Source organism: Elaeis guineensis, chromosome 9, assembly GCF_000442705.2.
Source record: "Elaeis guineensis isolate ETL-2024a chromosome 9, EG11, whole genome shotgun sequence".
Taxonomy (NCBI): Eukaryota; Viridiplantae; Streptophyta; class Magnoliopsida; order Arecales; family Arecaceae; genus Elaeis; species Elaeis guineensis.
The window spans coordinates 8,500,945-8,513,260 of record NC_026001.2 but is presented as its reverse complement, the minus strand read 5'-3'; the positions used below and the strand labels follow the sequence as shown (position 1 = coordinate 8,513,260).

The following is a 12,316-nucleotide window of genomic DNA, read 5'->3' as shown; positions in this document are numbered from 1 at the left end:
GGTTTACTGTCATCAAAACAAAACCTAGAGACTTATATGATATGGGAAACCAAGTGGAGGATGATGACGATGACACTTATACACAATGTATGCCCTACAATTTTGTGCCAGCTGATGATTTAAATGCTACGACGACGTTGGTTAGAACAGAATTCGAAGAAAACACTACTGCTTGATTGTTACTGGTAATAATTATTTATGATGTATATATTTTGCATTAATTATTGTGTTATTTTACTCCATATATTAACTGATTCTACCTTTTATTTATATAAATGCTAGGTGACATCATGCGTCGCAGGGGACGATATGCTGGTGTGCAGTTCCAGTTTTCACAGACAGAGGCCGGTACGTCTTCTTCAGCACAGCAGCCTGAGGTCAGTTCAGCTGCACAGCATTCTGAGCCCTGTCCTTCATCATCAGCACAGCACGATCCTCCTGTTCATCAGCCAGATGATGAGATATACGTGCAGGGTATATATTGTCTTTCATGTAATTTTTTTTTATTTCATTTTATGTATATTTATGATATAGTTACTTTTATATATTTTTTGCAGACGGATCCGGGAGAGTACGCCCCAGACGCGGACCCACAGTAGTACGAGATGTGTGGCAGATGCATGAGGGCGAGAGGATTGTTGTGGAGTGCAATCAGCTAGGTCAGCCAATTAAGAAAGCTGCCTGCTTATTGACTTCATTTTTGGGGACTGTTGCTCGGAGGCCTCAGCTATGTCCGTTGGGCTATGCAAAATGGAATGACATGCTTCCAACGTACAAAGTTGAGCTCCTCCGAGTTATAGAGGTAATGAATTGATGTTCATACTGTATATTAATTGTTAATCATTTATATAATTTATTTATTTAACTTTTTTTTTTATAGAGCAAGTTTGTTCTCCCTCCATCCACTCATGATTTTGTAATGAAGTCTCTCAACCGCAAATGGAAAGAATATAAAGCACAATTGAAGAAGGACTATATGAGACAGGATATGACAGAGGAGGAGGTTGCTAGGAATTGTCCTCCTGATGTACCCCCTCATCAGTGGATGGAGTTGGTTCATTACTGGTTCTCCGAGAGGGCACAGGTATATTATCTGTTTATTATCTTTTTTTCTTAAATATTTTATAAAAATATTGATTTTTATTATATATTGTATATATAACAAGTTCTTTACTTTATTTTACAGACTTATTCTGCTATTGGTAGAGCTGCACGAGCAGCTCAGTCTGTTCCTCATACATCGGGGTCGAAGAGTTATGCACGACTCCGACAGGAGTTTGTATGTTCCTTAAACTTTCATAATTAATTTTTAATTTTTATGTTCAAATATTTATATAACTAATATCATTATGTATCGTGGACCATGTCTGTATCATGATACTCATATATTTTTTTAAATTATCATAACTGTTTGCTTAAAATTGAAATTATTTGTGTAGGAGGATGAGCATGGGAGGGAACCCGGACAAGTGGAGTTTTACCGGATGACTCATACTCATCAGGATGGTACTTTTGTTCGAGATGAGTCGAGAGATTTATATGTACGGCATTGTTAATATTATATTTTTTGCAATGATTTAAATTTAATTTTGTTAGCTATTAATGTATAACTCTTGTTTTCAAAAAAAATACAGGAGAGGGCTACATCTCTCATTGCGGAGCGTGACGACGAGTCCGCAGCATCTACGCAGCAGAGCCGTATCGAGGCCGAGGTATTCACAGAGTTGATGGGACCAGAGCGCTACGGCCGAGTGAGGGGTTATGGAGTAGGAGTCACCCCCACTCAGTTATCTGAGGTTAGTAGATATACGCAGCATGCTGCAACAGATGCTCAGGATTCACGCGTTCGCAGACTCGAGGCGGAGATACAGGAGATTAGACAGAGTCGTGCCGCTGAGATGGAGGAGATGCGACAGAGCCGTGCCGAGATGCAGGCCATGAGGGGACAGATTGATCGCCTTACATCTTTATTAGAGATGTATGGTTCATCTCAGGTAAACACATAATATTAAATATATATTTTTGTATTAATTTAATGATTTATATATTTTATTTATAGATATGCAAATCATGCTTTTGATATATTTTTTGTAGGCTCCTGGCATGTCAGGCACCCATCGAGATAGCGGCACGTCACGTGGAGACAACGACGACCATCCGCCTGCAGATTGATGTTATTTTATTTTTGTTGTATTTTTATATTTATTTATATTACTCTTGATTGTAATGGACGATTAGTATTTTATTTTTATTTATATAAAATATTGTCTTTTGGTTTGATTAAATTTTCTATTTCAGCTTGCTTTTGATGTGAATGATGGTGATTGTACAGGTGTGAATGTGAATGTGGTGATTGTACATGTTTATTGTATTGTACAGGTGATGTGAATGATGGTGATTGTACAGGTGTGAATGTGAATGTGGTGATTGTACATGTTTATTGTATTGTACAGGTGTGATATGATTTCGTACAGGAATGTATTGTATTATTATTTTTTTAAATAATATTTGTATTTTTTTTTCCTCTTAAAACCTTTAACGATGCTTATAAGCGTCGTTAAATTTGTCTTTTGCGACGCTTTAAAGCGTCGTAAATTTTTACATTAACACGCTTATAAGCGTCGTTAAATTTGTCTTTTGCGACGCTTTAAAGCGTCGTAAAGATTTACATTAACGACGCTTTAAAGCATCGTTAAGACAAATTTAACGACGCTTTAAAGCGTCGTTAATGTAAATATTTACGACGCTTTAAAGCGTCGTTAAAAAATAACGACGCTTTTACAAAGCGTCGGCGATATTCGTCCCCACTCTTGCATAGTCGACGCTTTGCCGACGCTTTTCGAAGCGTCGTAAAGCCGAATAGCGACGCTTTAAAGCATCATTAATGACCATTAATAGCGTCGTTAATGGCCATTTTTCCTGTAGTGGTTGGTTATTTATAGAGTTTTATTTAGTCCGAAGATAAAGATCCACATTAAGTCGCTGAAATCTGAATTGACCCTTGACTTCCTAAGATAAAGGTCCACATTAAGCCACTAAATTGGCCCTTGACTTCAATTTAAGTAGAGCAAATCTTTTGTGAGTTATATAATCATCTTAATATGTGGAATTACCTAGCGTAATGCATCAAATTGTAAAAATTCTATACTATGCTGTTTATTTCTATTGGTTGCAGATGTGAAGGAATTTTTTTATTCTCTCAAAATACCAAACATTATGTTCTCAATCAAGAAAACCAGCTGTATAAAGAATTTAAAGCATACATTAGCCAGGATGAATAAACAACTAGCGTATTCGGAGGTGTACATTTTTTTTGTTAGAAAAATAAATTAAGCTGTTGGAATATGGCTTAATGAATTATTAATGTGATTTAAAAAATAAAAAAAAATTAACAAAATTTTGTTGTAAAAAAAATTATAAATGACCTACAAAATATATATTAAGAAATAAAAGTGATCAAACTCGAAAGCATGCAAGGTACTATCTTGGTGTGTTCCCATCTCTCATATAAAAAAAATCAAAAAAACCATCCCAAGATACAATCAGGATTCTTTACCTGTAAGCACGACCATGAAGAAAGTTGATGGAGATCTTTTCAAAACCCAACAAAATAATTACAAAAAAAATGAAGAGAAAAAATCAAAAGAAAGAGAAAAAGAGAGAGGCCCAGATGAGGTATCTAAAATCAAATCTCAAAATGATCCTTTTATAGTCATATCTATAAATTCTAATCTCAAAATGAGCCGATGGACGGCCAGAAGTCTTCGAACGACGTCGACTTCCAGACCGCCCAGCCTCTCTCTCGACTGGTCCTCGATGAGCCGATTCCCAGTCGGTTCAAAATGCCGAACGTGGAGCCATACGACGGCTCCACCGACCCAGTCGACCACCTCGAGAGCTATAAAGCTCTCATGACGATTCAAGGGGCAACCGACGCTCTTTTTTGCATCGGCTTCCCCGCTACACTTCGCAAGGCTGCCAGGGCTTGGTACTCCGGTCTTCGATCGGGCAGTATCCATTCCTTCGCGCAGCTCGAGCACTCGTTCGTGGCCCATTTCAGCACCAGCCGAAAGCCGCCGCGAACGTCGGATAGCCTGGAAGTACGGCCCTCAGGGGCTGGTTGGTGAGTACCACGATGGAGTGGGCCTGGAAGTATGGTCGGAGCCGCTGCGCGGAGACGGTCAGGGCGAAAACCATCTTTTCCGTCTCTGAGTATCTGGCTTCGGCGCCGTGGAGCACTTTGCTGGTGTAGTAGATGGGCTGATGGGTTCGGCACTCGTTTTCCCGAACGAGCACCGAACTGATCGCCTCAGAAGATGTGGCCAAGTAGAGATACAAGGTCTCCCCGACCTGCGGCTTTACGAGCAGCGGCGGGGAAGCCAGGTACCTTTTCAGGTCTTCAAAGGCCTGTTCGCATTCATCCGACCAAGAGAAACCGTTCGCCTGGCGCAGGGTCTTGAAGAACGGGAGGCACCTTTCAGCTGATCGGGAAATGAATCGGCTAAGAGCGACGATTCTTCCGTTCAGTTGTTGGACCTCCTTCTTGGTGTTCGGATGACGCATGTCGAGGATCGCCTTTATCTTCTCAGGGTTGGCCTCGATCCCTCTCTGAGAAACGAGGAATCCGAGGAACTTCCCCGAGGTCACCCCGAAGGCGCATTTGGTCGGGTTGAGCTTCATTCGGTGTCGTCGAAGGGTGCGGAAGGTCTCCTCGAGATCCTGAACATGGTCCGGGATCTGCGTGCTCTTTACCAGCATGTGTCCACGTATACCTCCATGTTGCGCCCGATCTGGTCTTTGAAGACCTTATTGACGAGTCGCTGGTAGGTGGCGCCGGCATTCTTCAATCCAAAGGGCATCACCCGATAACAGTAGAGGCCCTTGGGGGTCACGAACGCGGTGTGCTCCTTGTCTTCAGGCGCCATCCGGATCTGATTGTACCCGGCGAAGGCGTCCATGAAGCTGAGCAGCCGAAATCCGGACGTCGCATCCACCAGCTGGTCGATCTTCGGGAGTGGAAAGCTATCCTTCGGGCATGCTCGGTTGAGGTCGGTATAGTCGATGCAGATCCTCCATTTCTCGTTGGCTTTCTTGACCATGACGACATTGGCGAGCCAATCGGGATACGTGGATTTCCGAATGAAGCCTGCTTCGAGCAGCTTGTCCACTTCTTCGTCAATGGCCTTCTGCCTTTCTGGGGCGAAGGACCTTTTCTTCTGCCTCACCGGCTTCATTGTCGGGTCGATGTTGAGTCGGTGAGTAATTGTTTCTGGAGGGATGCCCGACATATCTGCTGCCGACCATGCGAATATGTCGGCATTGGCCGTCAGCAACTCCGTCAGTCGGTGTCGTTCGGTGTCGGGCAATTGAGACCCGACCCAAACTTTTCTGTCGGGATTTTCTCCTACCGGGATCGCCTCGAGCTGCTCGACCGGCGAACCCCGCTCTTCCTCCTCCCGTTGATCCAGCTTGTCGATTGTCAGGGGATCCTTTGTCTCGTCGCTTTGGGCGGAGATTTGGAAGCATCGTCGGGCGAGCTGTTGATCTCCGCGCATCTCCCCGACTCCATTTTTGGTCGGGAATCGAACAAGGAGATGGTACGTCGAGACGATCGCCCTGAGGGCGTTCAGTCCGGGTCGCCCGAGTATGGCATTGTAGGCCGAAGGAACTTGGACGACCGCAAAAATGAGGGAGACTGTGCTTTGCCGTGGTTCGGTACCGACCGTCACGGGCAGGGTGATTTCTCCTTCTGTCGTGACGGTGTCTCCGGCAAAGCCGATCAAGGGCGTGGAGACCCCACTAAGTCGATCAGTCGGTAGTCGCATTCGGGAGAAGGTCGAGTAAAACAAAACATTTGTCGAACTTCCATTATCAACAAAAATTCGTTTTACATCGTAATTGGCTATTGTCGCCGACACAACAACAGCGTCGTCGTGGGGAGTCTGGATGCCCCGAACGTCGTCTTCTGAGAAGGTAATCACGTCGTCCGGGCGCGGCTTTTTCGTCGGCTCCCCCCTGTAGACGTCCCCGATCCCAGTCGCTTGGAGATCATGTTGATGACTCCAGCCGTCGGCTGGTTAGTCGGCGCCTCTTCAGTCGGCTGGGGGCGTCGATCGGCAGTCGGTCGGGTCGGCGGACCCTTTCGAAATTTGCCGAGATACCCCCGGCGGATGAGATTTTCGATCTCATCCTTCAACTGGATGCATCGCTCGGTGTCGTGGCCGTGGCTCCGATGGAACCGACAGTACTTCCGATGGTCGAGGCCCTTTGCCTTCAGAGGCGGAGGCCGTCGCAGGTATTCTTCCCCTTCGATCTCCATCAAGATCTGCGCACGGGGAGCGGAGAGAGGAGTGTAGGAGTCATACCTGGGACGCACCGACCTCGGAGTCTGTCGGCGGGGTGATTTTTGGATCTGTCGGGGTGGAGAAAGCCGACTATCGGCCGGGGGCCTGCTTGGTTCAGCGGGCTCCCGACCTTTTCTTCGCTTCTCCCTCGGACCCCTGGGCTCGACCAAGCGTCGGTCGGACGCTCCTTCATCCGCGCGCATATACTTGTATGCGCGCTCCAGTAGCTCGGCGTATGTTCGGGGGAGGGTCTTGTCCAGAGAATAAGTAAATCGGGACGACCTCAGGCCCCGCTTCATGGCTGAAACCGCCATGTCTTCGTTGAGGTCCCGGACCTCGAGCGTGGCCGCGTTGAATCGCGCCACGAAGTGTCAGAGCGTCTCGTTTTCCCCCTGCTTGAGGGAGAAAAGGCTATCCGACGTTCGCGGCGGCTTTCGGCTGGTGCTGAAATGGGCCACGAACGAGTGCTCGAGCTGCGCGAAGGAATGGATACTGCCCGATCGAAGATCGGAGTACCAAGCCCTGGCAGCCTTGCGAAGTGTAGCGGGGAAGCCGATGCAAAAAAGAGCGTCGGTTGCCCCTTGAATCGTCATGAGAGCTTTATAGCTCTCGAGGTGGTCGACTGGGTCGGTGGAGCCGTCGTATGGCTCCACGTTCGGCATTTTGAACCGACTGGGAATCGGCTCATCGAGGACCAGTCGAGAGAGAGGCTGGGCGGTCTGGAAGTCGACGTCGTTCGAAGACTTCTGGCCGTCCATCTGCAGTTGGGCGAGCCGGCGGTCGATCTCCTCGAACCGTCGCTCGTAGTCGTCCGCTTGTCGATGCTGGGAGACCCCAGGAGTGGAGCCTCCGAAGGATTCTGAAAGAGAGGCCGACGGTGTGCGCGGCCGCTTTTCCTTCCTCGCCCGTTCCAACGGGGAAGGAGAGGGCCGCTGAGACCGTCGGTCGTCGCGCCGTGGTCGCCCCTCCTCCTCTCCGTGGGAGCGCTGTTGAGAGCGCTCGCATGGAGGCGACAGGGGTCGGCGCGGCCGTCGGCGGCTGCTCCTGGAAGGCATAGGTCGGGCCGCCGGTTGTTGCTGGAGGCTTTTGACTGCGTCGGTCAGTACGGTCATCTGCCGTACGATGGCCGCAATCTGGGCCTCCGTGGTCACTGCAGGGTGCGGAGAGCTAGGCTCCGCCGCCGGTGGTGGTGGAGAGGCCTCTTCCCGGTGGGAAGAGCGCCTTGCCGACCCAGTGACTCTCGATCGTTGAGCTCTTGTCTTTGTCATGCTGTCCCCTACCTGGCGCGCCAATCTGTTGCGGCCAATCGCCTCGTCGCCCGATCGCCGGGAAGCGTGCACCTGCAAAAGGAAGTCCGCACTGACCGGAGGCGGCTCCGGCGGGGACCCTCCGACGGTCAAGTCAGAGAGGTGACTGGGCAACAGTGAAATGCAGACAGAGAGCTCTGAGAAGGAGAGAGGGAGAGGAAGAGAGGGGAGCGAGCCTGCGTATGTGGGAGAGACAGGCGGATCGATCCCTTGCACTGTTGCCTTCCCCGGTATATATAGTGGAGCGCGGTATGGCGCCATCATTAATGGCGCGGACAAGTGAGGAACTGTCAACTCACTGTAGGCTGTCAGAGCCGCCGTGAAAACGTCATGTCGCGTGCAGCCGTCTAATCACCAGGGTTGATCCGGCTCTCGGCGGGACAATGCCCCTAGGTAACTGTGCCGCATGTCCGTGTCAGAGCTGACAACGTCTGGCGGCCGTACGGTGGTTGGTGGAGTCGGCCGACCCAAGGTCGGTGGCCAGCAGAGTGGCGTCGGACTCCTCCGACGGTCGGCGAGCTTCATGTGGGTCGGCTACCGGGCCTCTGGGTTTAGTCGGTCGGGAATGGATCGTGGAATGGCCGCAGTTAGCCGCTGATGGCGTCCGTCGGCCTGTCGTCCGACTTACTATCGGCCAGTCAGAGTCGTCCGTCGGACCGTTGGTTAGTCGGTCGGGCTGCCAGCCGGTCGGGTCCTCCGATAGTCGGTCGGTCGGTCGGGCCGCCAGCCGGTCGGGCCTCCGATAGTCGGTCGGTCGGGCCGCCAGCCGGTCGGGCCCTCCGATAGTCGGTCGGTCGGTGGGTATCCCCCAACAGCTTTTGAAAAATATAAAGAACATAGTAACGAACATTGTGGCTCAGCGTTTGTAGTATAAATGGCCTACCTGATTTGATGTTCATTTCATAGACGCCATTCTAGCTTGGGACATGCCATCTTGACTTCTATGAATGTAGGAGCTTCTCGGGGTTAACTGAAACCAGATCTCCATTTCTTATCATTGTTTTGTGGGGTGCATTTTTTGATATTTGCCTTAGTTTAATTATGTTTAGGTGCTTTCTCCATTAACCATTCAATTTCATTTTGATCAGTTTCTTTACCAACAACAGAAGTATCATTGTATTTAAAAATGCAATCCAATAAACTATATCTTTAATTTTTGCCCTCAGGTTTGACATCTCGTGTCAAAAGCAAACATAATTTGCCTGTTTGACAAAGAAAAGCAAAGTGAATTCATGATTAGAATTGGATGGTCAAGGTGAAAACAACATTTTAATAGAAAGGTTCTCAATACATTTCAGATTTATTTATTGGCTATTAGTCATTTAATTGATGCTTAAATAAAGGAGGATAAAACTCAGTGGGTAATAGAATAAACCCAACGTTCTAATTTCTAAAAGAAGAAGGGAATAGCATCAGAATTTCTTCTCTAGCTTGCATCATTAGATACAAATCATTGCTATACGCATCTACACAAATAAATGGACTAGGAGGTTCTCCTCTCTTTTCTGTCCCAAAGACTGAGGAAAGCCAAGTAAAGAAAGGAATGGCATAAGAACATCTCCTTTTTTTTCTTTTCTTTTCTTTTTCCCTGAGGTTTGAACAGCTTTTTTTGTTGCTTACAATGATGGTTTTGAGGATAGATGTTAATCATTGGCATGGTCGACACGTGGAAGAGTGGAGAACGCTCAATGTCAAGCATTTTTTGTCTCCACCCTTGTACGAGGAGTTGGGGAATTTGCCACCACCACCTCACATTGCCTCTGAATTCTGAAACCTTTTCATACTTGGGTGATGGCCATGATCATGGAGTCGTAAGGAGGAAGTAATATTTGTAAGTCTCAAAGAACGTGTTTGAGCTGCCGCCTAGGATAGTTTGAGAGGGATTAGCATTAGAATTTGTCCCTGTTTGGAGCCACGACAAAGGGAGTTTATCCCCGTTTATACCTCAATAAACGTCAAACACGTTCAGGAGGAGAAAAAAAAAAAATTAGACCCGGCAATCCCTGTCAAACCATAGTAAGATTGATCCATTATCAAGATATTTATATTTTCGAAACACAGAAACAACAATCCATAGCAGATAGATTCAAGCTGCATATATTTGACTCTTTAGATAGATCAACCCCATAGTAGTGAGAATCTCATGCACTGAAACATTTTTTTTATTATCATATAATATAATATCATATATCATATTATAATATATTATGATATGGTAACGGTAATAATATAATATAATATTACAATATAACTATACTATCAATATATAACAGAATATCACTTATAATTTTGCAATATATTATTCTAGTATAATATAAATTACAAAGTATATTATGCATTATATAAATTTAATATTATCGTCATATTGTTATGTTATATACTATATTTTGTATCCTAAAATAATAGGAATTGGAAAGGTAATCTTGATCAATTTCTAAAAATGCAATTGTTATATGGAAAATCCCTTCTTCCTAAAGAAAATAAAGTTTGTAACTACTCTGTCCAATATAACTGCATCATGAGGTTCGACGTTTCCTTATCTCTTGCTAACCTATCCCGTTTCAAAATAATGCCTCTTTGCACTAGGTCCAACAATACATGGATGGATGGGTGGATGAATGAATGAATAAATAAAGGAGTGGCCACTTGAAGCTGTCACTATGGTGGCTAGAGTTAGATTGATGTATATGGAAATGGGGCCAAAGTCTACATGCGTGTTTTTGAAATGTCAAAGGTTGCAAGGCATTGCAACGGCTCCATGATTAGGTCCATCTAGCGTTATCCTCTGAGTTACTACATTTTCCAAGGCCAGTATCAGTAGATACGGCTTAGAAAATTTAAATTATAAAAACTATTAATTAACATTTTCACTATCCTTGTATAATATATTCATATTCAAATTTTCACATTAATTTAAAATAAATATTGTATTGTATTATTTGTTATGCTGACTACTAATTAATCTTTTCGATAAGTGCCATTATATTTTTTACAACAATCTAAATTAGAAGCAGCAAATTATGCATGGTTATCATTTTGTTAAAACTATACTCAAAGGTATACCATTTATAACAGTAATATTTAAAAGTCTAGTTTTATGCATACCATTTTCAAAGCCTCAAATTCGGAATAGGATCTTTTACGATACTCAAAAGTACCATAAGATGTTGTGTATGTTTTGAGACGTCCATCAAAAGATAGATGATTTTATGATGTTTCTCTAAACTATTCAATATTTCTAAAGTTTATTCATTTTTATTTTCTTAGTATTTTAACATGCATCTGTAATCTTTTGATGAACATCTTCGAAATATGTACAATCCTATGATACTTTTTAAGTACCGCAAAGAATCCGTTCCCTCTCGACCCATCTTTTTCATGTGTGCCTTCTCCAACCAAACAAAAGAAAAAGAGCATTCTTCTTCGTCACGTATCTCAGCCTTTGTATTTTGAAGTTTCCAACCAAAAAAAATTAAAAAAACTAAAACAAAGAAAATAAAAATAAACCATCAATATTGCTCACTGAAGTAAGTAGAACATCAGGGTCATCTGAACACTTGCGTTGGTGTGTCAAGCACCATCCCTGCAAGCAACTTATTCCTGTCCATGGATAATAGAAGTAGTAGAAAGACACCGGCAGAGGTTTTACTAGCATCATTACTTCTATAGCTCTCACATCGATCAACCTTTCAAGAGCCTAAAATTTCAACTATCACGGTTCACGGAGGAGCAAAGTTCCGTAGGAAGTTGAGCCAGCATCACTCCGAAATCTGCCTCATGGATTTGATGTTTCACTAACAGATCGGTCCCATCTGCCATTGACTCAATTTGTAGTGGACCCACACGTCAACGTTGCACTGGATTGGCTGTGACCCTTTGGTCCGGCGTACGAGTAATATCGGACAAAACTTCTTTATGGTTGAAGTCAACAATGTAGGCAGAGTCCACGTCAAAAAAGTGCTAAGAAGACGAGCAAGTCAAGGTATATCATCCGTGTGCAATGCGCCGGTCGATCGCCGCGGCATTGGCAATTCGTGACGTAGGAAGAGAAGGAAATAAAATTTTCTTTGTAAATAATTGGGCCTCTGATGCAAGATGACACATATAAGATGTTATCTTTGTTAATTTGTTTGTACTTGGCAGCATCAAGTTGGCCAAATGAGATCAGAGTTTGTGGATGAAACACCCACCCTTGTAGCTTACAGATCAGCTGTAGACTATGTTTTTGGATTTTTTTTGGTGTCCGTAACAGTATGGCCATGGTGATGTTGCCAAAAATGGAGGCATGTGCAAGTTGCTATTGGGAACGGTGCAATATTTGGGTGGCTAAAGAGGTGTCCAAAAGTGGGACTGGGTACTAGACTGATATGCAGTTGAGCCTTGTCTTCTTTGCACCAATCTCAACATATCAAAATGATAGAAGAGAAAAACTATTATTTTATTTCTTTTCTTATAGAGGGGTCCTCAGCAATATATACTTATAATTTTCATCAGCAATTATGATCAGGTCTAAGGTTTATTAAAGTTAGGCCAGCTCTGCTAAGCAAAAGATTCGACATAATTAGTTGATTGCAGCTAGCTAGAATTAGTCCAGTAATTGCGAGTCAACAATTTGGCACAGAGTTTATCTATGTTTCATAAAAATCAAAGATTGGCGCATAAGAT

The 12,316-nt window shown here is 44.6% G+C and overlaps 1 protein-coding gene across 1 annotated transcript; it reads left to right on the top strand.

Moving 5' to 3' along the window:
- Nucleotides 1-282: 282 nt before the first annotated feature.
- LOC140851453 (uncharacterized) lies at nt 283-11,981 on the top strand. The gene is made up of 8 exons (XM_073242994.1): nt 283-474; nt 558-802; nt 881-1,084; nt 1,187-1,279; nt 1,440-1,541; nt 1,635-1,994; nt 11,795-11,845; nt 11,904-11,981. Exons 1-8 carry the CDS (start codon nt 291-293, stop codon nt 11,979-11,981), a joined length of 1,317 nt encoding a protein of 438 aa, XP_073099095.1. The 5' UTR covers nt 283-290.
- The last annotated feature ends 335 nt before the right edge of the window (nt 11,982-12,316 follow it).

Bases quoted from the DNA above. Each gene is read 5' to 3' on its own strand.
- LOC140851453 (XM_073242994.1), top strand. From the start codon at position 291: ATGCGTCGCAGGGGACGATATGCTGGTGTGCAGTTCCAGTTTTCACAG. The intron at 1,085-1,186 runs GTATATTATCTG...TTTATTTTACAG, and splicing joins GGTTCTCCGAGAGGGCACAG to ACTTATTCTGCTATTGGTAG. The intron at 11,846-11,903 runs GTAGCTTACAGA...TGTCCGTAACAG, and splicing joins TGGATGAAACACCCACCCTT to TATGGCCATGGTGATGTTGC.